This window comes from Vombatus ursinus, unplaced genomic scaffold (assembly GCF_900497805.2).
Source record: "Vombatus ursinus unplaced genomic scaffold, bare-nosed wombat genome assembly UNPS02012319.1, whole genome shotgun sequence".
Lineage (NCBI taxonomy): Eukaryota > Metazoa > Chordata > Mammalia > Diprotodontia > Vombatidae > Vombatus > Vombatus ursinus.
In genome coordinates this window covers 1,661,637-1,687,456 of record NW_020952097.1, presented here as the reverse complement: position 1 = coordinate 1,687,456, position 25,820 = coordinate 1,661,637, and the positions used below count along the sequence as shown (strand labels likewise).

At 47.6% G+C, this 25,820-nt stretch overlaps 2 protein-coding genes and 1 non-coding gene across 8 annotated transcripts in view; 1 reads left to right on the top strand and 2 right to left on the bottom strand.

Moving 5' to 3' along the window:
* PARP10 (poly(ADP-ribose) polymerase family member 10) overlaps positions 1 to 10,028 on the bottom strand; it is a 13,919-nt gene extending 3,891 nt beyond the window's left edge. For 3 of the 5 annotated variants that reach the window (XR_003568710.1, XR_003568709.1, XM_027857732.1), the window contains exons 1-9: positions 9,762 to 10,028; positions 9,349 to 9,591; positions 8,942 to 9,178; positions 8,134 to 8,741; positions 4,596 to 4,817; positions 4,272 to 4,368; positions 3,577 to 4,155; positions 3,246 to 3,379; positions 690 to 864 (exon numbers count right to left, since the gene is read on the bottom strand). Coding sequence is in view for 3 of the 5 variants with exons in the window: in XM_027857732.1 (XP_027713533.1) it covers positions 690 to 864; positions 3,246 to 3,379; positions 3,577 to 4,155; positions 4,272 to 4,368; positions 4,596 to 4,817; positions 8,134 to 8,741; positions 8,942 to 9,178; positions 9,349 to 9,591; positions 9,762 to 9,933 (2,467 nt within the window). In the remaining 2 variants the exon portion in view is untranslated. Of the gene's footprint in view, positions 1 to 6; positions 407 to 689; positions 865 to 3,245; positions 3,380 to 3,576; positions 4,156 to 4,271; positions 4,369 to 4,595; positions 4,818 to 8,133; positions 8,742 to 8,941; positions 9,179 to 9,348; positions 9,592 to 9,761 lie in introns of those variants that run through there. The other 2 variants (XM_027857730.1, XM_027857731.1) reach the window with 2 other exon arrangements.
* Positions 10,029 to 10,166: 138 nt separating this feature from the next.
* Positions 10,167 to 25,776, top strand: GRINA (glutamate ionotropic receptor NMDA type subunit associated protein 1). Of its 2 annotated transcripts, XM_027857734.1 has the most exons (8): positions 10,167 to 10,195; positions 10,362 to 10,468; positions 23,567 to 23,939; positions 24,032 to 24,144; positions 24,317 to 24,517; positions 25,043 to 25,171; positions 25,267 to 25,410; positions 25,522 to 25,776. In XM_027857734.1, exons 3-8 carry the CDS (start codon positions 23,591 to 23,593, stop codon positions 25,669 to 25,671), a joined length of 1,086 nt encoding a protein of 361 aa, XP_027713535.1. In that variant the 5' UTR covers positions 10,167 to 10,195; positions 10,362 to 10,468; positions 23,567 to 23,590; the 3' UTR covers positions 25,672 to 25,776. The 2 variants fall into 2 exon arrangements, with proteins under 2 accessions (XP_027713535.1, XP_027713534.1); XM_027857733.1 differs by lacking the exons at positions 10,167 to 10,195; positions 10,362 to 10,468 and adding an exon at positions 21,397 to 21,496.
* Positions 19,100 to 19,206, bottom strand: LOC114039917. The gene has a single exon (XR_003568717.1). It is a non-coding gene; the product is annotated as a U6 spliceosomal RNA (small nuclear RNA).
* Positions 25,777 to 25,820: the final 44 nt, after the last annotated feature.

Genomic DNA, 25,820 nt, shown 5'->3' with positions numbered 1-25,820 from the left:
GGACAAATCAGACTTGGATGATTCAGGCAGAGAGGGAACAGTCAATAGAGGGGAGGTGATGGAGAGGGGGTACTAAGGCCACTGCAGCTGTCATTACTGAGTGTGCTGGGGTCTGGTATACACTGACAGGTGATGAGGAAGATGGGCAAGGCCTGAGTGTCATGGAAGATGACAAAAATTCTAGGCTTTCTTGTGGAGTCGACAGCACTGTCATAGCGCTGGATGCCTTGCCCAGTGTCCCTCTGGGGTGGAACTCGAAGCTCTGGACATCCTGGCCCATAGTCTCCTGTCAGCACTCGAGCCATGAACACTGCCTTGTGCCCATTGGCATCTGGGGGTGAGTACCGGTCCTTGATGGAGACCTTAGCCTGTACAGCAAAGTATACCCCCTGACCGTACAAGGTGGCTGGGGTAGAGAGAGGAGAAAGATGAGACTCCAGCCCCTTGCCCTCGCTGCACCCCAGAGTCTTCCCATACCCACTAGGCCAGGCCAAATATCCTTTACACAGGTAGCCCCATCATTATTCCCCAATCCCTCACCTTTCTCTTTAAATCCTTCACTCTTCCCCACAACACCCCCCAACCTGTATCTAAGTCCTACTCCTCACTCTCCAATGTATGCCATCCCTCTCAGCATGTTCCCCTAAACTTTTCTTGTGGATCCTTCACATTGTCTCCCCATCTCTTACCATTTCGACCACAAAAGCTCCGATTGAAGCCATGGCTGCAGATATCAGGCACAGCTTGCCAAGAGGTCCCGTGGTACAGGATTCGCTCAACAGGGTGCTGCAGACATGACTGTTCCAGTTTCTTCTTATGGAGCTCGTACTGACTCTGGAGTAGGGGATTAGATACCCGCTCAACCTAAGGGGAAAGGAGGCTAACATTCAGTGGACAATAATTCAATCAGGCCAGAAGCTCAAAGGTTCCCAAACTGTGACCCCTAACATACTCCAAAGACCCTGAGAATGCTCCTACAACGTCCTGGACTTGATCTAGACCAAAAAGTCAAGAAGCAATTTCCCTTCATTTCCTAGGCTATGACCTAGGTACAAATGCAGTGAGTACCCAGCAGCTACAATGACTTCTCTATGGCCCTAGAAGGCAGCCCCTGACAATTACTCTGGCCAAGTCCCAGCAGAACTTTGTAATGTAAAGGGGTTGGAATAGGGATTGAGAAGAGGGTAGCTGAAGCATTAGTTTTAGCTTCAGGTCCAGAGCAGGGCAGGGCAGGGCTTCCTGGTGCCAGCTCAGAGCCCAGAAGTGACAGCAGTGTACTTAGACTCAAGAAACTTGGGTTCAAATCCCACCTCTAGCAATTACAAGCTGTGTCATCATGGACGAGTCATTTAACCTCTTTATGCTTCAGTTTCTCTCCTTATAAAATGCAGCCTGTTTCTTCCTTTGAAAACTGCACTCACTGGAGCCCTATGGTTGTTGTAAAGTAACATGTAAATCTGAGGGCACCTGAAATCCTAATACCAGCCTTTGAACTATATCTACACTCAGAGATCATTTCTCTGGGCCCTTACTCAGGAACAGGAAAGCCTCCAGGTGATCACTTCATTTTGCTGAGGATGGTGGCACAAGCCAGACCAGGCTGGGGGGAAAGGCCTTGAGTCAGAGCCCAGGGAAGACAGGCTCAGAAACCATAATGGTAATGTTGGGAGAGGATGATGAGATTTAAGAGAAACCTTCATAAAGCATTCATATCAGGGTGCCCTCTTGACCTTGGGCAGCTCTTATGGGACCCTTTTCTTCCTTAAAGCCTCCTAGGAACATGCCATAACCTTTGTGCCCTGCCCCCAACTCTGACCTTAGACTTGGGAAAAGCCCCAATTTTCTCCCTTCAGCATCTGAGCTCAAACTGCCTCTGCCATGGGCAGAGGAAGAGATACTGGGCAGGGAAAAGGGATAACAATAGTTAAAACAATAATAAATAGCAATTTAAAATTTACAACTTTCTTCACAACAGTGGAAAGATTATCACCCCCATTTTACCAAGGAAGAAATAATAACAGCTAGCATTTATATTGTACTTTATGGTTTGCAAAGTGCTTTACAAATATCATATCATTTGACCCTCACAACAACTATGATAAATAGGTACTATTATCTCCATTTTACAGAAGAGGAAACTGAGGCAGACAACAGTTAAGAGACCTTTCCAGGATGACACAGCTAGTAGGTATCAGAGGCTAGATTTGAACACAAGTCTTCCTGACTCCAGACCCAAAACTCTATAAACTATATACCATAATTTGTTCAGCCATTCCCCAATTGATTGGCATCCTCTCAATTTCCAATTCTTTGCCATTACAAAGAGCTGCTATAAATATTTTTGTACATATGGGTCCTTTTCTTTTTTTTTTTTGATCTCTTAAAGTGAATAGATCTAATAGTGATACACCCTGTTCAGAGGATATTCACGGTTTAAGAGTTTTTTGGGCGTAGTTACAAATTGTTTTCCAGAATGGTTGAAATAGTTCATGGTCCCAACAACAATGCATTAGTATATCCATTTCCCACATCCCTCCAGCATTTGTCATTTTCCTTTTCTGACATCTTAGCCAATCTGATGTGTGTGAGGTGATATCTCAGAGTTATTTTAATCTGCATTTCTTTATTTATTAGTGATTTAGGGAATTTTTGTATGAATATTGATGGCTCTTATTTCTTTAGAGGAAGTTTCTTCATCTGGAAATTCTCTATACTAATGACATCACAGATCCAGGCCCTGTCCTTATAGTATCACAAGAAACAATGACTATGAAGAGTTTCAAGGATCTTGGAAAGCTGCTGGTATGAAATGGTGCAGACTGAAGTAAGCAGAACCAGGAGAACAGGAAGGATGTGCAATGACTACAGTTATGTAAATGAAAAGAGCACACAAAAGGCATGAGAACCCTGATTAAATCACTAACCTCAGTCCTGGAGAATTGTCAGTGTCCCACCTATCAGTAGAGAGGTAAGGAATTCCAGATGTGAAATAAGATATATGTCGAAGAAGGTGGCTACTAGTTTAAAACCAAACAAAAGAGAAGCCCTGCTCTAATTCCCAGGCTACAGTTTCCAGTCAGCCCCAGGCTCTCCTCATGATGGTCAGAGGAAAGAGGACCTCTTTTCTGATCTTCCAGGCCTGGGTAGAATTGCTGGGAGCTGGAGAAGGGGATAATGTTTATAATGGGGAAGGAGAGAAGTGCTCAGGAGTGCCCAGGGCAGGGTGGGCTGAATTTTAGGCTTACCTTGACAATGCTAAGCTTGTTTGGGGAGCTGTCCAAGGTGCTGTAAAAGGCTTGGACTGTCTCCTGGAATTCCTCACTGCTCTCCTCCAGGCACTCCAGCTCTAAGGGCTGCTGCCCCATCACCTCTGGCACCACTGATGGGATATGGGGGGAGGAGTGAAGGGGACACAGAGCTAAGACCTTCATCCCTTCCCTCCCCAAGGTCCTGAAACTCAATTGTTGTAGTTTGGGGGTGGGGGGAGGAGACAGGGAGAAGCACTGGGCATGTGGGCAAGTGACTAAGGAAGATGAAGGTGAAGGTGGGGGGGGAGGGGGTTAGTGCCAGCCTTACCTTCTGCTCTGGCAGAGTCTGGGGCCAATGTGTGGCTCTGGCTTAAGGGGACAGTCATCAGTTCTCTGAGGTGATTGGCAGCACAGGAGGGCTGGGGACCATAGCCACTTAAGACAGCACAGTTTCCCTGCAGAACAACTGTCACATCATGGTGCCTCGCCAGGCGGGACCAGAATGCAGGGGGTAAATGCTGGTCCACACCCATCACCCTCTCTTCTTGTAGCTGTTCCCTGAGAACAGTCTCCAAAACTTGGCTCAGCTCGCTGAGGTCCTGATCACAGGCAACATGAACCACGAGTCTCCCACTACTGTGACTACCACCACTGTCATCGGGCTCTCTGTCATCCAGCAGAGACATCATCAGCGCTTGCCTCAGAGTTCTTGTCTCCCACATCATCAGGCTCTTCTCCTCCAGTGAATGATGCAGGGCCAACTGCAGGGCTGCCTCCTCCTCAAGTGTCTCCTTTGTTCTGCCAGGGGCTGCTACCCCCTCCTCAGACTCATGCAGTTCCTCCTCCTCCATCTCCAAGAGAGGATTTTCTTCTTCATCTAGGGTGTCCAGGAACTTCTTGATCTCCTCTGAAGGACAGGAAGAGGGATAGAGTTGGAGGGGTAAAAAATAGGAGAGGGGTAGTTTGAAGCTGGAGAGGGGAGATAGGGACAGTGGTAGAGGGGAGGCTGGGTGGTGCCCGTACCTATTTGGATAGTTGAAGTGTCTGGAGCAGTGCTGCTAGAGGGCGGGGGGTCATAGGCCCAGCTTTCTGGTGACTCTAGAGGGTCTGTGGGGTCAAGCTGTGGGAATAGGATCAGATAGGGAAAAACAGAGTCAGGACTCTACACACTCACTGCCCTACTCCCCCAGCCCCTATGTCTCTTGGGCGTAGCAACCTAAGGTTCAAAGTTCAGAATGATGGTAGCAAGATCTGAGATTGGGGGTTGTTTCCAAGATCCTGAGATGGGATCAACACTTAGCTCAGAGGTCAGGGTCAGGGCTTAGGGGGAAGGATGAAGGCAGGTACCTCCACGGGGTCTGCATCAAAAGCTGTTACCACCTGTTGTTCTACTGTGAGGATGCAACGGAACTGGGCCTCCAGGTCTTTCAGCAGGCCTTGGCCCTCACTGCCCAGCAGGAAGCAGGCACTGCCTGGGTGTTTCAGAGGCAGTGTTTGGCACTCAATGCTGCCCAGAAGACTCTGTAGGAAGTCTTTGCCAGCTTGGCATGGCTCCTGTGCCCCACTGAGCTGTGGACATAAAGAAAAGTTCAGAGGGAGACCTCTGAGTTGGGGAAAAGGAAAGCTCTTTCCTCAATGAGGTATGTCAAATATCAGAGCTTCTGAAGGTATGCTTGTGAAATCATAAACCTATTCTGGTAGGACTCTGAGAGATATCTCTTATGGATGAGCCAAAAAAAAGAGATATGGCAGAGACCAGGGGAAACTAGCTGGAAATATGAATCTGAACTTGGGGAAATGTGATCAGTCCCTTGGCTCAGAACCCTTCCACAGCCAATCTTCAATGCCCCCCCTATTGTTTCTAGTTTAAAACAGAAATTGTCTGGCAGAGGCACACTCTGGCTCCCATCTACTTTTCAAAACTCCCTCGTTTCCTTCAAAGTACAACTCAGGATTCATATCCTGCATGAGGTTTTTCCTAGTCCCCTAACTGATAATATTTTCTACCTCTTATAATCATTTTGTGTCACCTTTTAGTTACTAAGTGTTTGCTTCCCCCAATAGGATGAATATAAGGTCCATGAGGTCAGGGGCTTGGCATTTTTGTCTCTGCATCCCAGTGTCTAGTACAGCGCTTTGCACATAGAATAATTTATTGAATTAAATGGAATCTCTTCTGTCACTTTTCAACATTCCAGAATAAGAATCGTCTCTACAGCTTTCCTGAAAAGTGTTCATCTAATCTTTCCTTGAAGAACTTCAGTAATGGGGAAATCACTATATCCCCAACACAGCCCAACCCATTTGGGGACAGCCCCAATTGTTAGAATTTCCCTTATATTAACCTCAAATTTTCCTTCTTTTTCAGTGACCTGTGAGTTGGAGGTTCCTCTCAGGTAAGAAACAAGAAGGTAGTGAGTGGATAGACCTTGGAGTGGGGCTTTCAAACATAAAGAGGTTAGAAATTTCCATCTAACAAGGAGATGGAAAGGTGGTTCCTATCTCCGTGGCCACATAGTTATTCCTGGCCTAGACAATTCATTAGTAAATAATAATAATGATAGCAATAGGTTTCTGAAGCACCTTCTATGTTATCTCATTTAAGCCTCTCAACAGCCCTTTAAACAAGAAAATTAATAAACACAAAAGAAATCAAAAGTAATTGGGTGGCAAAATACAATCAAGTGAAATCAGGGAAGGGATCCTGAAAGAAGTAGTATTTGAGTTGAAACTTGAAGAAAGCTAGGTGTTCAACAAGAGATGGAAGTGAGGATGGGCATCCCAGGCATGGGGGACAGCCAGTCCAAAAGCACAGAGATGGTAAATAGAATGTTCTGTACAATCCCATGAAACCCTGTAGTTCAGACCAGATGGAATCAAGATCAAGAAATTCAATGAGAAAATACAAGAAATGACTTCTTCAGTCCCTAGAAATGCACTCCAAAAAAGTCAATCAGCAGCCCAGAAGTCATGGGAAAGGAGCCCACCAGCCCCAGCACAAAGTGGCCTCCAAGCATGACCTGTCAGGCCAACCATATGTGTAGCCTGCAAAACTCTGTGCCTGGAGGTAGCAAGTGCAGAGGACCCCTGAGAAAACTCTAGGATGGAGGCTTGGAAATCCCTGGGAATGATCCACATAGCACAACTGAGCAGTGCTCAGGCCCTCAGTCCCAGGGGCTTGGAGATCCCTAATACTTTGTCCTGGGATGCCAGAGAGGGCCCTGAAGATCCAGCACTCTGAATATTGAAGGTCCAGGGGAGCCTAACTCCAGGAAGAGGAAGTCATTGAAGGAACCCAGAATGAGACCAAGTGAGGATAACCACCCAAGCCAAACCCAAGAAATAAAGCTGGAGAGATGATAAAGTTAAAGAAAACACTTATTAGTATAAAAAAGATTGAAAATCTAGAGATCCCCAAAAAGAAAGAGTAAGTCTTTCACAACTGCAAGCAGAAATTATAAGGGGAAAAAAGTGTGTTTTCCCCCAAAGACTACATAAGTCCCTAGAAAAAAAAAATGAAGCAAGAAACAAAAATAAAATAAAAAATTTTGTGGAAAGAATTGGACAGAGAATAAGTAGCTGAGAAGAGAAAGTGGTAAACTTTATCCAAGAAATGGACTCCCTGAAAACTAGAACAGACCAAAAAGAAATCAATAACCCCATGAGCAAGAAATATTATAACAAAATCAAAAAATTGAAAAAATAAAAAGTAAAAGATATCTGATACAAAAAAACTGAGCTGGAAAACAGATCAAGGAGAGAAATTTTAAGAACCACTGGACTCCCTGAAAACAATGAGTAAAAAAGATAGGAAGAGGGGAGGGCCTGGGTGAGGGAAAATGAATTCCTTTTTGTACATGTTGAATTTCAGATGTGTACACTGGCAGAGGTGTCAAACTCAAGTGTGACTCCAACCAGATTAAAATGTAATTATGAAATGTTTAACAGAATATTAAAAATACAACACAACAAAGATCATGTCAATTTGTGGTTTTCTAAGTCAACCTGTGGCCAGCAGGAGTCAGTTTCTATTTAAGGTTCCTACAGGTTGATGTCCAGTTCAAGATATTCAAAAGGCAGCTGAAGATGTGAGACTAGAGGTCAGGAGAGAAGTAGATTAGTAGATTTGAGAATCATCAGCATAGAGATGGTAATTGGATCCATGAAAACTCATGAGAAGGGCATACAAACATGAAGGAAGGGCTGGGAGAATGGAGCATCACATAAGATGAATCTTACTCATATATGAAACAGACAGAGGAAGGTTGAAGGGATCCACAGTTTGGTGGAGAAATACATCCGGGATGGAGAGGGGGGAAGATTAAGAGAGAAGGTAATACTAAGGGAGGGAATAGCCACATGTAAAACACATTTCTTTATCTTGAAGGGGAGAGAGTATTTAATGGGGGGGGGGGGGAAAAGGGGAGAGAAAGAACTATAATCTAAGGATGTGCCTCAAATTGCCTCCTAGACAACTAGTAAATAGTTGAACATATTAATGTAATGTAATATTATTGCAGAAGAAATGATGAAAGAGACATTTCAGAGAATTCGGGGTTAATATGAATTGTTGAGAAGTGAAGTGAGTTAAACCAGGAGAACAATTTATACAAGGATAGCATCATTGTAAAGAAAAACAACTTTGAAAGACAAGAATTGATCAATCAAGCAGCCTGACCACCTCCAGAGCCCAGGGAGAGAGTGAGTAGACCACAGGTTGCCATAGAGAGAGTTGGGAAACCCAAGAAGGGAGATAAGAGTCAGGGACCATTGGAGATGCTGGAACCTCTTTTTACCTGGTCTATTCTCCTAAAAGATGGCACTGCTCCCTATAAGCTACCACTATGCTCAGAATAGCCCAGACACAGCATCAGGAGGAACTCACCCGAAAACCAGTGACATCTGGACCATCCAGTGGGCAAAGGGTCACTTCACCAAGGCTGGTAAGAAACTCCTGGTAATAGAGTTGCAGAAATCGCAAGGCACCTGGCTCCATGGGCAGCAGGATCTCCACATGCACCACTTCTTTAACCATCTCTTCCCCTCCCTCCCCTAGCACCGTCTTCTTGGGCACTGTGTCCCCCACTGGCTCTCTTGATCTCTCCCCTGGCACAGTTTCTTCCAGTACTGTGCTTCCCAGAAGTTCTACTGCCCCTGGTCTCTCCACAGTCACTGATTCCTCTGGTGTCTCCCTAGTCTCTGTTGCCTCCATTTTCTCCAAAGGAACTGTCCCCACAGCACTCTCCATAGGCAGTGTTATCCCTGGTTTCTTTATAGTCATCGTGGCTTCCAGTTTCTCCATGGGCACTATTTTTCCAAAGGTCTCTGTGGAAATCATCTCTCCCAGAGCTGGTCCATCTCCTTCCTCTGGTTTAGGCTCAGGCTCAGGCTCGGGCTCAGGCTCGGGCTCAGGCTCCAGGACATCATAGTGGGGTACTATGTTTAGCTCTAAATCGCCAAGCTGGTGATTTTGCCTCAACACTCGCTCTGCCACTGAGATGGGAAGAGAGTCCTTCAGGGCTAGTATCTCCAGGAATTTCTTGCTAACAGAGGCTTAAGGGACACCAGCTCAAATGAGCAGACTGGGAAGGTGGGGTATTGAGGTCGGGAGAGAAGTTGGGCTCCAGCTAGCATTTGGATCTGCTCCCCCCACACACAACCGGACCCTGGGCAAGGGAAGAAGAGGTACTCACCCTCCCACTGCTGGAAAGTGACAACAGTTCCCTGGGCCCTAGGTAGTGTCCGCAGCCCCTTCAGGGCACCGCCCCCACTGCGGCGAGAGTTCTCCAGGTAGAGCTGAAGTAGTGTGGGATCTGGGGGCTGATCTGTCCTCACAACCCTTACAGCACGGGCCTGGGGCACCGAGGCTAGTGACACCGTTGTGCCGCCCAGTGTTTTCCCACTGGACCGAGTAGCCAGCTCTTCAAACTCTGTCATAGGGAAGACGGCGGGCTGGAGAACTTTGGAACAATTCTCTTCTCTCCCTTACCAGGCCCCAACTCTCTCTCACCCTTGCAGCCCCGCTGCACTACCCTCCCTACTGCCCTCCCCATATTTCTGAGCCTCTCCCGTGTCAGCTCAGCCCACTCAGACCCCTCACCTGCTTCCGAAAGAGGCGTGGGTAACTGTACCAGGGCCCGGTCTGGCCGCGGACTGGCGAGGGCTTGACACTCTCCCTCGGTGCTCAAGAGGCTCTCCACATAAAGTTCCAGGAGGTCTGGGGCTGTGCCCGGCCTCAGGCCCAGGACCAACAGACGCTGTGGGGCCCGGGGTGGGGAAGGCACCACACTCACAGCTGTGCCCTGCAGCACATGGCTGGCCTGGGCCAGGACTCGCTGAGCATCTGGAATAAAAGGCGGGGGGCGAGGGGGGCAGGTCAGGGTTCCTAGCACGGATCTCTCGATTTGGCTCCAGGATCCTGTATCCTCTTCCCAACACACACACACGCACACACACACACACACACACACACACCCCGAGTCGTTCCCCATCGCCTTTCCAGCCTCTCCTTACCCTCTGGCTCTTGAAAGGTGAGGATCCCGCCTCCATCCAGCCGCTGCCAGCCTTTCAGAGGGCCGCCCCCGGAGCGCCGCCGGTTCTCGAAATACAGTGTCACTAGCTCGTCACACACGGCGTGGGGCAGACCCCGGAGCTCCACCTGCACCTCGGACCCCAGCTCAGTCATCCTCCTGGCCTTTCTTCTGTGCACTGGTCCCCGTGCCGCCGTCTGGCGCTCTCCCACCAGTCCTAGAAAATCATAGCCACTTCCCCTTACAAAGAAACGAAACCAAAAGAGACAACTTTGGCAAGTATCCTGGGCGGGGCAGAGTTGAGTTACTTATCATTTAAGAAGTAGCTGGTGGTGCAGTGGATAGAGCACTGGTCTAGATTCAGGAAGAACTTAGTTAAAATCCTGCCTCAGATACTTACTAGCTGTGTGACCCTGGGTAAGCCATTTAACCTCTGCCTACCTCAGTTTCCTCATTTGTAAAATGAGGACAATAATAGTACCTCCCTCCCGGGGTTGTTGTGAGGATCAGATAAGATACTCTTAATAAGCCTGGCACATAGTAATGCTATTTAAATTCTAGCTATTATTTTTATTCTATATAGATGTGGAACCGGCAAGGACCTCCGGAAGTCATCCAGCTCCACCCCGTCATTTCACAGCTGAGGACACTGAAGCCTGAGAAGTGAAGGGACTTGCTCAAAGTCATTCAGTAAGTGAGAGCTAGAATTTGAATCCAGGACCTCCGATTTCTGAGTCTGCATAGTCTTCTGTAGCATGCTGAAACTCTGCGGTTGAATTCTATTCAATGCAAAACTCACGAGGGGCCGTATTCATCAGCTTTCCTGTATGTTGGCATCTCAGGAATATTGATGAGGCAGCCTTCTAGAACTCTTAATGTGGGGACTGAATAAAGGAAAGACTGGAGGGAGGGAGGCTATTCGGACAGTCTAGCTCCGAGGGGATTAGGCTCAGACTCAGGCTGATTGTGGTGGGAGTGAGAGACGGGAAGAGAAGCAAAATTAGGGATTTTGTGGAGGAAGAATTGACAGGACTTGTCAACTGATCGAATATGGGGGTGGTGAGGGAGAGAGAAGAGTCAAGGATGATTCTGACGTTGTAAACCTGAGCGACTGCAAGGATCACAGGACTACAGGTTTAGAGCTGGCAAGGATCTCAGAGGTCACCCCCTGATTTTATAGATGAGGAAATGGAGGCCACGAGAGGTGGAGTGATTTGGTCACTGTGTGTGACCATACGGGTAGTAAGTAGCAGAAGTGGGCTTCCAACCTTGGTCCTTTGGCTCTCTATCCGGTACTCTTCCTGTTGGCAGAAAAAGGGAAGTTAGGATGAGGGGTGGACTTGGAGGAGATGAGAAGTGAGTTCTGTTTTGAACATGTTTCTTGCATTTGAATTGCCTGTAGGACACTCAGGTGTTACATAACCAATAATTACACGGTAATATGGGATTAGAGGCTGGGAGAAAGATGAGAGCTGGATCACATCCTATTCACCTAGGCATTACCTCCCTCCTGACTGCCCCCAGCCCCCACTTCCACATCTTACTCTGGAATCAGATCAATGTTACCATTGCTTCTAGAAAATTCATGTTTTATGTCAGTTTCCTGCACTGTGGACCAATTCACTGTCCCCATGACACCTCAGATCAAACTTCCCTTCTTTGGCCACTACTCTCCTTTATGTGTTGTCTCTATCTGTGAGAATATAAGCTCCTTAGAGGCAGCCAGGTAGCGCAGTGGATAGAGCATCACTTCTGGAGTCAGTCTGAGTTCAAATCTGGCCTCAGACATCACTAGCTGTGTGACCCTGGGCAAGTCACTTAACCCCAATTGCCTTGCCAAAAAAGAGAAGCTCCTTGAGGACAGGTACTGCCTCTGTCTTTGTAAATTTAAAAAAAATTATTGATATCTTTTATTTTCACATTGACTAAATTCCTTCTAGCACTCCTTTCCCTTACCTCTCCTAGAGGGCTATTCCATACAGCAAAGAACATTTTTAAGAAAAAAAGAAAGAGGGGCAGCTAGGTGGCACAGTGGATAGAGCACTGGCCCTAGAGTCAGGAAGACCTGAGTTCAAATCTGGCCTAAGACACTTACTAGGTCGCTGTGTGACCCTGGGCAAGTCACTTAACCCCCATTGCCTCCAAAATAAAAAAAGAAAAAGAAAAAAGAAAAAGAGAAAGAAGAGGAAAAAAATCAGCCAAACCAATCAATACATTAAAAGGTCATATGCAATCTTCCACACCATAGACCTCTCGCCTCTGGGGGAAAAAAAGGTGTCTTCCTACATATCTTCTTTCTGGCCATGCTTGTTCCGTAATATTCACTTTCATTTGTTTCGTGGTGCTTGTCCTTTCCATTTAAATTGTAGAAAATTCAATCGCCCCTTCTCAGTCTCCATTTTCTTTTGGTCTCTCTGCAGCATTTGACATTGTTGACCTACTTCCTTCTGGAATCTCTCTTCAATGGCATTTGTTGATACTGCTCTTTACGCTTCTCTTCTACAAGCCACGCCATTCCTTTTCAGTCTCCTTTCTAGGACTGTCATTCACGTCCCATCTTCTATGTATGTGGGTCTACCCCAGGCTTTGTCCTGTGCCTTGTCTTTTTTGGTGATCTCATCACCTCCCATGGGTTCAGGAGTGAGGTGACTGCACCCTGCACCAGGGTGTTGACTGTATCAGAGGAGAGAAGGAGACTTATATAAGAGATGTTATAAATGTAGGAATGACAGGATTTGATAGGGGAGCAAGAGAGCATGAAGAGAAGAGGATGACACTTAGATGATGATGATGATGATTAGCTTTCATATAGCACTTTAAAGTTTGCAAAATGCTTCCAAAATTTTACTTCATTTGATCTTCAGGACAACTCTGAGAGGTAGGTACTATTATTAACCCTATTTTACAAATGAAGAAACTGAGGCAAAAGATAAATGACTTGCCCAAGATCACACAGCCATTAAGTATCTGAGGCTGGATTTGAACTCGAGTCTTCCTGACTCCAGGTCCAGTACTCTGTTCACTGTACCACCTGGCTGCCTCTAGGTTTCAAAGCTGAGTGACTGGGAAGATGATGGTTCTCTCAACAATAATAGGGAAGTTAGGGGTAGCTAGGTGGCACAGAGGATAGAGCACCGGCCCTGGATTCAAGAGGACCTGAGTTCAAATCTGACCTCGGACACATTTACACTTACTAGCTGTGTGACCCTGGGCAAGTCACTTAACCCCATTGCCTAGCTCCCCCCAAAAATAGTGAAGTTAGGAAGAGAGGATGGTTTTGGAAAAAAGAATATTAGTTCAGTTGTGGACTTATTGAGTTTCAAATGTCCAAGGGACATCCAATTCAAGATGTCTAATATACAGATGGAGATGTGAGGCTGGAGGTCTTGAGAGAAATTAGGTGGGAGTGAGATTTGGGCTGGACAAGCAGATCTGAGAATCATCTGAATGGAGATGATAGTTAAAATCGTGGGAGTTGATAAAAATCCCCAAGTAAAATAGTATACAGGGAGAAGAGAAGAAGGACCAGGAAAGAGCCTTGGAGAACAACCATGATTAGCAGATGTGACATGGATAAAGGTCCAGCAAAGGAGACAGAAAATAAGTGTCAGATAGGTAGGATGAGAACCAGGTGTCATGAAAACCTAGAGAGAAGAGAAAAGAGATTAAGGAGAAGAGGATAATGAACGATGTCAAAGGCTGCAGAGGTCAAAAAGAATGAGGACTGAGAAAAAGCCTGGCAATTGAGAGATCACTAGTAACTTCGGAGAGAGCAGTTTCAGTTGAATAATAATGTTGGAAGACAAAATGCCAGGAATCAAGAAGAGAGTGAGAGAAAAGGAAGTGGATGCATCTATTGTAATTGGCGTGCTCAAGGAGTTTAGGTAGGAGAACTATAGAATGATAACTAGCAGGGATGGATGAATCAAATTAGTTTTTTGAGGATTGACATGGGCATGTTTGTAGGCAATGGGAATGTAGTCACTAGGCAGAGAGCTATTGAAGATTAATGAGAGAACAGGGAAAATGGAGGAGGAGAGAATGGAATCCTTTGTGAATTTAGAGGGGTTTCACTTGACAAGGAGAAGGACCACTTCTTCATGTAAGACAGGGAGAGAAAAAGGAGATACTGGTGGAAGGCACCTGAGGGAGGCAGGATGAGGAAAGGGGAGAAGAGGGGGCTCTTGACAAATGGCCTCAATTTTTTTTCAGTGAAATATGAGGCAAGGTTCTCAGTCTAAGGTTGGTTAGAGGGAGAGCTATGGGAGGTTTGAGGAGAGACGAAGAGCTTTGGAAAAGTCACTACAGTGAATAGGTTAGTGAACTGACCAGGTAGGTGTAAAAGGATTGTCTTGCTGCAATGACGTCCCAGTTGATCTTATGTAACATAAACCTGCAGTGGACCCAGTCTGGACAGTTTTATGATTTTCTCCATCTTCATTCAGTAGCAAGTGAGTAGGAGCCTAGGCAGTGGATGGTAGGATCAATCCAAGGCTGGGATTTGGAAGGACAAGATCTTTGATAGGATGAAGGGGAAAGGGACTTAAGAGAAGAACTGAACTGAGGGTTCAACTGAGTTGACCAAAGGGTCAAGATGGGAAAGGGAAGAGAGTATATCCAGTACAAGTGGGAAAGAACTATGAAGTGCCATGATTGGAGGTCACAATGAGGAAGAACCGGGGTTAGAGTTTCAAGGCAGAAGGTGAGGCAAAATGACAACAGATTGTGATGAGATAAAAGAATTTCAGTTTATGAACGTGAAATTGGTGTATTTGTGACAAGAGCAAGAATATCACCGTCTCTTTGTGTAGCTGAGGTGGGGTGGAGGAATAGGTCATGGGAAATGAGTAAGTTGCAGAATTGAGAGGTTAGGGAGTTTTAGGGAATATCACTATGTATGTTGAAGTTCCCTGTATGAGGGATAGAGGTGGAGAGGAAAGACTGTGAGCCAGTCACTGAATGCATTGAGGGAGGAAAGGGGAGTGTCCTAGAGGTGGGAAGACAAAAACTACCAGAATCTTGATTGAGTGATAAATATTGGATTGAATGAACCTCAGTGATGGGGGTAGAGGGAGTGCCTGGAAGTGGCAATGAGCTGCAAGAAGTAATTCAACTCCCCCACCATGATCAGTGAGTCAGGAGTGCAGCCAGTGCTGAACAAGGTTGCCAGGGACGCTGTGTCATCAGGTGAAAGCCAAGTCTCAGAGAGAACAATAAAATAGATGGAATGAGAACGGAAAAGATGAAATCTAATTTGTTACCTATGTAGTAGGCATTCCAGAGAGCACAGTGGAAGGGTTGAGTGGCTTCAGAGTAGGGGGTTAGGGGGTAGGTGAGATTGGGTTGAGGGGGATGGGAATAAACCTTTTGGAGATGTAACTTGGCAACTACCTCTGCAGGTTCTGAAAATCTGGGAAAGAAAATTACCACCACAATCTTGTTAAATGGTTCAAAATCAGAAATGAATGTAGTTTTAACTGTGGAAATAATATTTAAAAAGAAATTTTAATTATTAATATTAGTATATTAATTATATAATGATATTATATTAATATAATATTAGTTAAATATTAAAGAAAGAACATTTGTTTTGCCACTGTACCCTAAGGAGCACGGGATCTTTCTATTCAACTTATAGTTAAGGCCTTCAATATATGTTGATCTTCCCATTAGAAACTCGGTTCTTTGAAAGCAGGGACTGTCTTGCTTCTCTATTTGTAGCCCCATTGCTTATCAAAATGCTTTACACATAGTTAAGCACTCAATAGAAGCTTTTTCATCGCTACTTTCTGGCAAGGGAGTGAAATATCTAAATCTTCCACTAGGTGGCACTATACTCAAGCCATCAGCCAAGAAATAGCTGTACAGTCTCTAGTGTTTTTGTGCCAGGTTCAATGGTCAGGTCCTGAATTTAGACTCCAAATTATTAAAACAGGAAAAATCCATGGTTTTACCCCAACCCTGGGTCTGCAAGTTACTCTCTCAGTCCAAACAACCTCCCACAATCATAGAACAAAATCTCTCTACTGCTGCCACATAGTTAATTGGATATGGAAAAAGTGAAAGAAAAGATTAAATATTCCTACGTGGGGCCCTCTACCCCTAATTGATCCAGCTGCCAGCACAGCCCTCAGCCCAGTTTAGCCATTGTCCAGAGAAACAAGCCCAGGAACAAGGGGCTAGTCATCCCACCAACTGCCAATCACCAAGAGCCAGTGCTTAAGCACTTACCCACTGCCTACCCCCACCCCGGTCATGCGAGGGCTTCCACATCTGTGATTCTGCATGGGACTTGTATAACAGGGAAGAGAAAAAGTCTCTCTACTTTCTCACTAGCCAAGCAAGAGTCTCACCTACTGTGTCACCCACCCTGACTGCATTAGCTGCTGGAGTCTCGGGATCATTCTTTATCACTTCTGCAGTGCTGGCCTCAGGCAGTTTCTGTGGCTGCAGCTGGGCCCACAGTATTGGTAAAAGTGCAAAGTTGCTTGTGTACCATATCCAGCAGGGCAGGCAGGAAGTCTCTCTAAAGAACAAGAGATAAAAAGGAGAGAAAGCCAATTCTAGGTGCCAACATTCAGGTTTTGTTCCCCTCCTCATTATGCAACTTCCTGGCCATTGAAAGCAGGCATCTAGGGCATATTTTTAGTGATGGAGGGCACAGTAAGCATTAGAGATACTATTCTAGTTTTCTCTCTGCTCCTCAAAATGACATCATCCTGGGTCCTGGGATAAACAATACTATGAACAAAGACAAAGGCAATCATATGAGAGGGGGTAAGAGTGCATGACATGAGCACCAGTTACACCTGGAATGTTTTTCCGTCTCACCTCCACTTCTTGGAACCCCTAATTCCCTCCAAGGCTCAGCTCATTGCTCCCTCTGACAAAAGGCCATTTTTAATTCACCAGTTAATGTCCCCTGTCCCATATTCAGGGAAGCAGAAGTGGAAAATGACACAGTTCCTGACCCCACTGAGGTCATACCCATATCAAAGATGGATCAGAAGCTAGGAGCATAATTAAGAAACTGTTCAGGTGAGGAGGAAGGAACTAAACTTGTGTGGTGGCCTAGTGAGCTATGAGAAGGTAACAGCTGTGAGAGATACTGAGGAGGTAGAATAAATAAGATATTACTCATTGATTGGCTATGGGTGGTGAGCTCGAAGGAAATGTCAAGGACGACTCCAAGGTTGTGCACCTGAGGAACTGGAAGGATGGTGGCACCCTCAACAAAAAAAGAAAAAGAAAAAGAAAGTTGAAGGAGTGGAGGAAGATAATGGGGTTTGGACATGTTCAGCTTGAGGTACCTACATCTATGAAGATATGGCCTATTGGAGATGAGATGTCCAACAAACAGTTGGTGACGGGGGCTGAGAACTGAGGAGAGAGACTAGGGTTGGATTTGTCCGTGAATGAATGAAAAACTAATTGCTTACTGAATGCAAAGCACTGTGCTAAGGATATAAAAGAAAAGCAAGACAGCTCCTGTTCTCAAGGGGTGCACATTCTAATGTGGGGAGATAACACATATAGAAGGTTTTAGCTACAAGAGAGATAGAGAGGCCCCCAATCTTTAGGGTGCAATGGCCGAGCTGATGGCAATGCATCTTCTTTAATATTATTTCCATCAATAAAACCACACTGTTTTTCTGATGTTTTCTGATGTTTTTCTGATGATCAAACAGCCATTGGATAGAGCCAAGGACTTTGGCAGTAAAAACTTCCTTTTTCGGGTCATCAGGAGCTGTGGTTGCTGGGAGGAAAGGGGCTTTGTTCAGCACCCGGAAAGGAAGTTATCAGATCCCATCTTCAAAAGGTTACTTCCCTGGACTATGATTTTGGGAGCCAGGCTGCAAAAAAGGCTGGTGAGGGGTAACTGCTGCTGTTCTGGGGACTTTGGGGCTCAGAGTACTGGCCTGTTTCTACCTATGTCTGAGAGGAGGTGGTGCTCAAGGTGATTTGACCTTCTTGGCAGCCAAAGGTGACTTGTCTGCTCTGCCAGTGAGACTTGGGGAGCAGTTAGTGGGCTCCCTTTCCATATGTATTGCTCCCTTCAATGATGGTTATCAGGGCCAGGATGGAAGCAGGAGATCTGGGGAGTCATCTGCATAGAGATAACGATGGAACCCATGGGAAGTGAGGAGATCACTAAGATCTAAGCTATCACTAAGATAAAGAGAGAAGAGATAAGGGCTCAAACCCTCGGTACACTCCTAGTTAAGTGGCAGTATGGATATTATGATCAAGCAAAAAAGACTGAAAAGCAACAGTCAGACAGATAGAAGAAGGACCAATTGAGTAGATTTATCAAAATTCAAGGAGGAGAAAGGATTCAGGAGGATGGTCAATAGTACCAAATCCTGCGGAGGGGAAAGGAAGGAAGAAAGCATCTACCATGTGCCAGCAACTGAGCTAAATGCTTTTTAAAAATACAAATATTATCTCATTTGATCCTCACAATAACCCTGGGAGGCAGGTGCTATTATCATCAACATTTTACATATGAAGAAACTGAGGCAGAGAGCAGGTAAGTAGTTTTTCCAGGGTCCCACAGCTAGTGAGTGTCTGAGGCTGGATTTGAAGTCAGGTCTTCCTGACTACAGACCCAGCACTCTATTTAGTGCAACACCTGGTTGCCTCTAGTTAGAAGAATGAAGACTGCTAAAAGGCCATCAGGTTTAGCAGTTAAGAGGTCATTAAGAACCTTGAAGAGGGTTTTATTTGGATAATGAGGTCAGAAACCAAATTGCAAGGGGTTCAGAAGTGAGAGGAAGGTGAGGCAACAAGTGGAGATAGCTTTTGTTGGGGAGATGGGGTAGGAACTGTGATGTCATTACTGTAAGGAATTCCCAATGAGGGATTCTACCAAAGTAGATCTATGATTGCTTTGCAACTTAGAGTTATCTAGGAAGTAGGTTTCATTATCAGCCTTCTGGACTCACCATTGCATTGATCAGACTTCTTAAGTTTCTCAAAGCTGTAGCCGTTTACGATATGGTAGTCACTGTATGAGTTGTTCTGCTTCTGCTCACTTCAGTCCGATCAGTTCATGTAAGTCTTTTCAGGTTTTTCTAAATCCTTCCCTTTATTTCTTACCACATAACATCTTTCTATTACATTTTTATGTACCCTAATTTGTTCAGCCATTCCACTGATGGGCATCTTCTTTGTTTCCAGTGCTCTGCTACCTCAAATAATTCTGCTATAAAGATTTTTGTGCATATGGACTCTTTCCTTCTGTCATTGATCTTTTTGGAATGTAGCAGTAGTAGAGTAGTAGTAGTAGTATTGTTGGGTCAGTTAATAAACATTTTAAAAAATAAAATGTTCAACACCACAAATTGTCATGTTAACCTTGCACAGGGGCCACCCTAATCTTCTCTGTATCATTCCAATTTTGGTATATATACTGCCCAGGAGAGTACTCAATAAACATCTACTAAGCACCTAGTAAGTACTAGGCACTGTGCTAAAAGATGAGGTTATAAAGAAAGGCAAAAGACAGTCCCTGCACTCCAGGAGATCAACAATCTAATAGGTCAAAGAGTATGCAAAAATAAGTTACTTTTGGGGCAGCTAGGTCTTGCAGCGGATAGAACTCCGGCTTTGGAGTCAGGAGGACCCGAGTTCAAATCCAGCCTCACGCCAGACACTTGACACTAGCTGTGTGACCCTGAGCAAGTCACTTAACCCTGATTGCTTCAAAAAAAAGTTACTTTTGGGGTATATGGTTGCATAGTTTATATTTACAAATTACTCTAGAATGTTGCTGGACCAATTTATAGTTCAACCAACAGTGCATTATATAACGGTCCTCCCATAGCCTCTCTAGTAATTTTCATTTTCCCCTTTTGTCATCTTTGTCAATCCCATGAGTGTGGAGTGGAACCTGGGAGTTGTTTTAATTTGCATTTCCTTTATTAATGGGGTTTAAGTTTGGGCTTTTGCACGAACCTCTCCTCACTGGTGGAAAGGATGACTAGCCCTATACATCCTAGATCCAACACAGGTCAGGCTAATGCTGGGAAGGGAGCCAGGACAGGTGCCGACTGGCAGTTGTTGCTCATGCCCAGAAACCAAGTGCAGATTCAGTGTGGACTGAGGAGGGGACCTGTGCCTAAAGGTGGCAGACCAGAGCAAAGAGTAATCACAGGCCTGAAGCTGTGTACCCGGCAAGGAGCAGGAACAGAAATGAGCGGCAACAGACCTCGGAGAAGGGTCTTAAATCCTGCCCCCAAATTAGTCTGAAGCCTGTAGCTGAACAAACAGAAGACAGAATGACTAGAGGAGGTTTACATGAGAGAAGGGGTCCCAAGGACAGACTAGAAAGGCCATAAAAGATTTCTGAAAATTCCCAGAGAGGAACACCTAGATCACAATCTGAGCACAAAGAGGGTGGTAGCAGCACCCTGGCTACAGACCCAGGCACTAACAGGCAGAGCTTCTTGAAGAAAAGTGGGGACCTATGGGTCTGGGATGGCTATATCAAGGACAGGCAGCAGACTGGGCTCCTGAGCCCATATTTACTAAGGTTTATGGTTACACCCTCTACTCTCTGGGCGAGGCTGCGGCTGCGGTGCTGTGATAGGAGATAGGAGGCAAGCCTGGCAAGGAGAGGATATGACCCAGAAATTAGGGATCAGGTCTGAGGGTTCAGTGGGCATAGAGGAGAGTGACAGACAGACAATTCATGTTTATATAATGCTTACATAACGCTTCAAAGGTTTCCCTATGATTACCTTGTGAAAGGGAGGAAGCAGGCCAGAAGGGGGTGAGATGGGAAGGGATAAGCTCCAAGTGACTAGGGGAAGAAAGTGAAGGAGTACAGGAACTGAGGGGAAGGGGCAAGGGGGACTAGCAGGGGGAGATATGGGAGAGGGGAATGGCTACATAGAAAAGATGAGAACAAAGAAGGGAGGGCACTAGGGAAGAGGAAATGAAGACAGAAAGGGGAGATGAAGATGGAGGAGAAGGGCAAGGGGGACTGAAGAAGGGAGAGGGGGAGGAGGGGCTCAGATGTCATCTAAGTCATCTTACAGTATGTGCCCAAGGTCACATAGCTAAGAAGTCAGGATTCAAACCCAGGTCTCCTGGCTTCAAACCCAATACGTTTTCCACTCGTAATAGGCACCTCCTCAAGGAGGTGAAGGGGATGAAGAAGGGAACAGAGGAAAGGAGCAAGGATGGGGGGGAAGAGTGATGAGGACCACGGGAGAATGAATGATGACGGGGTGAGGAGAAGGAACGAGCCTAGCGCTGGCTGGGCCATGGAGGGAGATGACGAGAGCAGCAAGGGCACAGAGAGGGTACCCAAGCCCTGGGAGGCGAGAGGCCGGCCCCCGGGGGTGGAAGGCGGGGCCCCTCCCGGCCTGGTGACGTCACACAGCCCTGGACGTGCCCGCCCCACCCCCACCTTCTGGAGACAGCCCGATCCCCGCTTCCTCCCCGGCACTTGCCCAGCCGCCGGCAGCTGAGCCTCCACTGCCCCCTTCTCGGAGCTCGGGGCTCCGGCCCCACCCCCGGCCCGGCCCGGCCCGGCCCGGCCCGCCCCCGCCCGCTGGCCCGCCCACCCGCTTCTCGGCAGCAGCAGCGGCAGCGCAGGCCCGAGCCCGGGGCGCAGCCGGGCCCGAGAGCCAGGCAGGCAGGCAGACGGACGCAGGAGCGCAGAGCGACGGCCGCCGCCGCCCTGACCGTGACCCTGACCGCGGGCTGCGGGTGAGTGCGAGCCGGGCCGCAGCGGCCGCGGCCCCGCAGGCCCCACGCAGCCCCGAGGCCCCGCGGCCTCCCTTCCCCCTCGCCTGCCTCTCCCCTTCGCCCCCTCCCACTGGCCCTCTTCTCTCCCTCCTCTCCTTGCCCTCCTCCCCCTGACAGTCCTCTCTCCCCTCCCCCTCCCACTGGCCCTCTTCTCTCCCTCCCCTCTTTGCCCTCCTCCCCCTGACAGTCCTCTCTCCCCTCCCCCTCCCACCAGCCCTCTTCTCTCGTTTCCCTTCCCCTTTTTTGCCTCCCCTCCCCCTCCCGTCTGTCTCTCCCCATCTCCCCCTCCTATCTCCCCTCCTCTGTCCCTTCTCCCCTGCTACTTGATCATCCCTTCTTCCCCTGTCTCCCATCCTCCCCCTCCCTGTCTTGTCTCTGTCCTCTTCTACCCTTCCTCATCCTTCCCCAGTCTCCCCTTCCTGTTCCTCTCTTCCCCCTCCTCTGCCTCCTGTCTCTTCTCTCTATCCCTCCTCCTCATTTCTACCCCCTTCCCCATATTTCTAACCTCCTCCTTTTCCCCCTTCTCTAACCCCCTTCCCCTTCCTTTACTCCCTCTGTCCATCTCCCCTCTTCCCCTTCCTCTGGCTGCCTCACACTCATCCATCTTTCCCCCCTTATGCTGTCTAGCCTTCTATACTCTCCCCACATCTCCTTCCCCACTTTCTCTCCTCCCTTCCCTCCTTCAGGGCTCCTCCCTTCTGTTATATCTCCCGTCCCCAGACTGCAGGTTTGAGCCTCAAAGACCCTTTCGATTCCCTGCCTCTCACCAGTCTCAAACCCTGGGGTTTGAACCAGAGTGCTGTTGGGGAGGGAGGGTGCAGCCTCAGCTTCCAGAAGCAGATGGAGGGGGGGCGGGCAGCCTCTGCAGCAAGGGTTGGCTTCCTATGGGCCTTTGGCCCCATCCTCCTAACCCCTTCTTCACTACCCTGCCTGGTCCCTCCTCATCTCTGTTCTCCTTGCTTATTTTTCTCCCTTCCCTCTGTCTCTTCCCTAGGGAGGAAGGTGCTTTCAGGGGCAATTTAAGTTAGAATACTCTTGGTTGGAAAGGGTCAGAAATCAGGAACATAGACCTTTGCCCCTTCTGCACCCCAGTCCCTTACTCACAGATGCTGTGGGGATTTCTGAGGCTGGAAATAGCCCCATTAGCCCCGCCCTCTTAAAGCTGCTTAATGGAAGGAAAGAAGGGGTGAGGGTAGGTTGGCTGTCCATAGGGCCTGGACCTCGGGGCCTGCCTTCTCTATGCCAACCATTTCCCTCTGGCATCTAAATGCCAAAAGAGATCCAAGGCATTAACATCTATAAGACTGGACCCTGGGCAGAACCGTCACCTAGGCCAAGGTAGTGCCAACCCCTTCCTCCTCCATCACTTAGTGACATGATTGAAAGGGGAGGTCATCTAGTCAATCGATGTCCTTCCCCCTTCCCCCATTTTACAGACAAGGAAGATGCAGCCTTGCAAGGTGAACTAACTTGTTCGAGGTTATCCCCACAGCTGGTTAGTGGGGACTGGATCCCTGGCCCCTCACTCTCAGGCTAGGCCTTCTCATTCCTGCCCAAAAGCTGTCATGGAGCTTCATTGCACCTGATTTCACCTCATTAACACGAGGTGGGAGGGGGCACTAGCGTGTGCCTCAGGGAACCGGTGTGTCACTCTTTTCCCAGTCACCTTTTCCCTTTTGTTCTGGGAAGGTGCAGGACCAGAGTTCTTTCTGTCATTAAGGATGGGGGTGAAGGGGGTGGTTGTTCTATTCTCTGGTATGTTTCCTCTAGGGACTCTAACCCACAGGGCCTCTTTTAAAAGGCCCTGAACACCTCCGACCTCTCCTGATTTGAATTTGGACAGCTGTTTCCTGAGGGAAGCCAGGATCTTCTTTCTCTTTCGGTTTTCTTTTTCCCAAATGACTGGGTATGGGGACTCGGGCCCTAGAGCTGATTATAACCATTCTCCCACAGAGAGGGCCGGGTTTGTGAATCTGTGCTTTTGGTTTGTTAAGTGTATTCTCTCTTTTTTCTCTCTTTCTTCTCTCTCAGGTGATAATTGTCAAACCTGCCACCATGTCCCATGAGAAGAGTTTCTTGGTGACTGGGGATGTTAATACCTCTGCCAACCCTGGATACCCTGGGGGGTCTCAGCCTCCAATGCCCCCCTATGGTCAACCACCCTACCCTGTGGCCCCCCACCCACAGCCCCCCTTTCAGGCTGGTTATGGCCAACCAGGGTATCCTCAGGGGCCCTACCCTCAAGGGCCCTATCCTCAGGGGCCCTATCCTCAGGGCCCTTACCCAGCAGGGGGCTACCCCCAGGATGCTTACCCAGCAGGAGGCTACCCCCAGGAACCCTACCCACACAGACCTTTTCCCACCAATCCTTATGGACAGCCACAGGACTTTCAGGACCCCAACTGTGAGTAATGGGAAGTGGAGACATTGAGGTGTGGGTATAGAAATAGGGGCCTTAGATTTGACCTTCCCTTCTTTTCATCCTCCCCCGCCTAGCACCAATGCATGGAAACTACCATGGGGAAGGGCCTCCATCCTATTATGACAACCAGGACTTCCCAACCACGGACTGGAGTGACCAGAGCATCCGTAGGGCATTTATTCGAAAGGTGAGGAAGATGAAATAGAAATTCTCATCCTTGGGGAGAAATGGAAAGGAGAAAAGAGCTAGCTGGGAAGGTACATAAATCTAAGGGAGGAATTTTGGGTAGTGCCCTGCCTCCAGCCGGGGTGGTCTCCCCAGCCCAGGGACTATAACACTAATCCTCTCTCCCTGTCTAGGTGTTCCTGGTCCTTACCCTGCAGCTGACTGTGACCCTTTCCTCTGTGGCTGCATTCACCTTTGTGGAAGATGTGAAGATCTTTGTCCGGACCCATGTCTGGACCTACTATGTCTCCTATGCCTTCTTCTTTGTCTCTCTCATTGTCCTTAGCTGCTGTGGGGATTTTAGACGAAAGCACCCTTGGAACCTCATTGCCCTGGTAAACCCCTAGATCCTAAAACTGTGGATACCCAGTGATGAGACCACCATACTCTGACCTGCCAACCTTAAAGACCCTCAGGGGGTCCAGAGGTTCTACCCCCAGACTTTTCTCAAGCATGGGATTCCTCCATTCAAACCCTAGATCAGGGGTTCCTAACTTTTTGGGCTCCTTTGGCAGCCTGGTGAAGCCTATGGACCCCTCCTCAGAAATGATCTTTTTTTTTAAAGTTTATAATGGAAGGAAATGCTAAATTTCAAGTAGCAGTTAGTAAAAATAAAGGTGTAATTTTCCCCCCATCTAAGTTCATAGAACCCACGAAACCCACCTGTGGACTCTAGCCATTGAACTCCTGCCCTTGACCCTAATCATCCTCAAGACAAGACCTTCCTGGCGATAGTAATCAGGGTTACCTTCACTCTCCTCCTGGTCTCATTAAAAAAGACCACCTGATCCAGGGCCTGCTGCTGGGGCTGGGGGTTTACCAAATGCCATTTTCTTCTCTGCCTCCTCCCTCCCCAACAGTCCATCCTGACCCTGAGCTTGTCATACATGGTGGGCATGATTGCAAGTTTCTATGATACGGATGCAGTCATCATGGCCGTGGGCATTACCACTGTGGTCTGCTTCACTGTGGTCATCTTCTCCCTGCAGGTGAGGTAGATAGGGCCCCTCGTACATCCTCCCCTTCCCTTCCCCTAGCCTGTCTTGGGGTTCTGGCACTCACACTCCTTTTTTCCACCCCCAAGACCCGGTATGACTTCACCTCCTGTATGGGGATCCTCCTGGTGAGCACAGTGGTACTGTTAATCTTTGCCCTCCTCTGCATCTTCATCCGCAACCGGATCATGGAGATAGTCTATGCCTCACTGGGAGCTCTGCTCTTCACCTGTGTGAGTAACAGGGAGAATGCCTAGGGGGAGGGAACTGTGCTTCAGGCCCCGGGGTGCCTGGGCTGTCCCTTCTGAGACCTTAGGGTCTCTTTCTTTTGTCCCCATTCCCAGTTCCTGGCAGTGGACACCCAGCTGCTTCTGGGGAACAAGCAGCTGTCTCTGAGCCCCGAGGAGTATGTGTTTGCTGCCCTGAACCTCTACACAGACATAATCAACATCTTCCTCTACATCCTTGCCATCATCGGCCGGGCTAAGGAGTAGCCCTGGCTGGGCCCTGCCTGGCCACCAACCCCTTCCTTCCTTCTCTGTTTTCTCCTTCCCTCTTTTCTCCTAACTCTCTCCCAGCTCTTTTCCTTCCTCCCTTCTCTTTTCCCTCTGTGATCTCTCCTCCCTTCTCTTTTCCCTCTCTG

What these genes read in the sequence shown, in the direction of transcription:
- GRINA (XM_027857734.1), top strand. Translation starts at nt 23,591, where the DNA reads ATGTCCCATGAGAAGAGTTTCTTGGTGACTGGGGATGTTAATACCTCT. An exon ending in GGACTTTCAGGACCCCAACT is followed by an intron (nt 23,940 to 24,031) that starts GTGAGTAATGGG and finishes TCCCCCGCCTAG; the next exon opens with CACCAATGCATGGAAACTAC. An exon ending in GAGCTCTGCTCTTCACCTGT is followed by an intron (nt 25,411 to 25,521) that starts GTGAGTAACAGG and finishes CCCCATTCCCAG; the next exon opens with TTCCTGGCAGTGGACACCCA.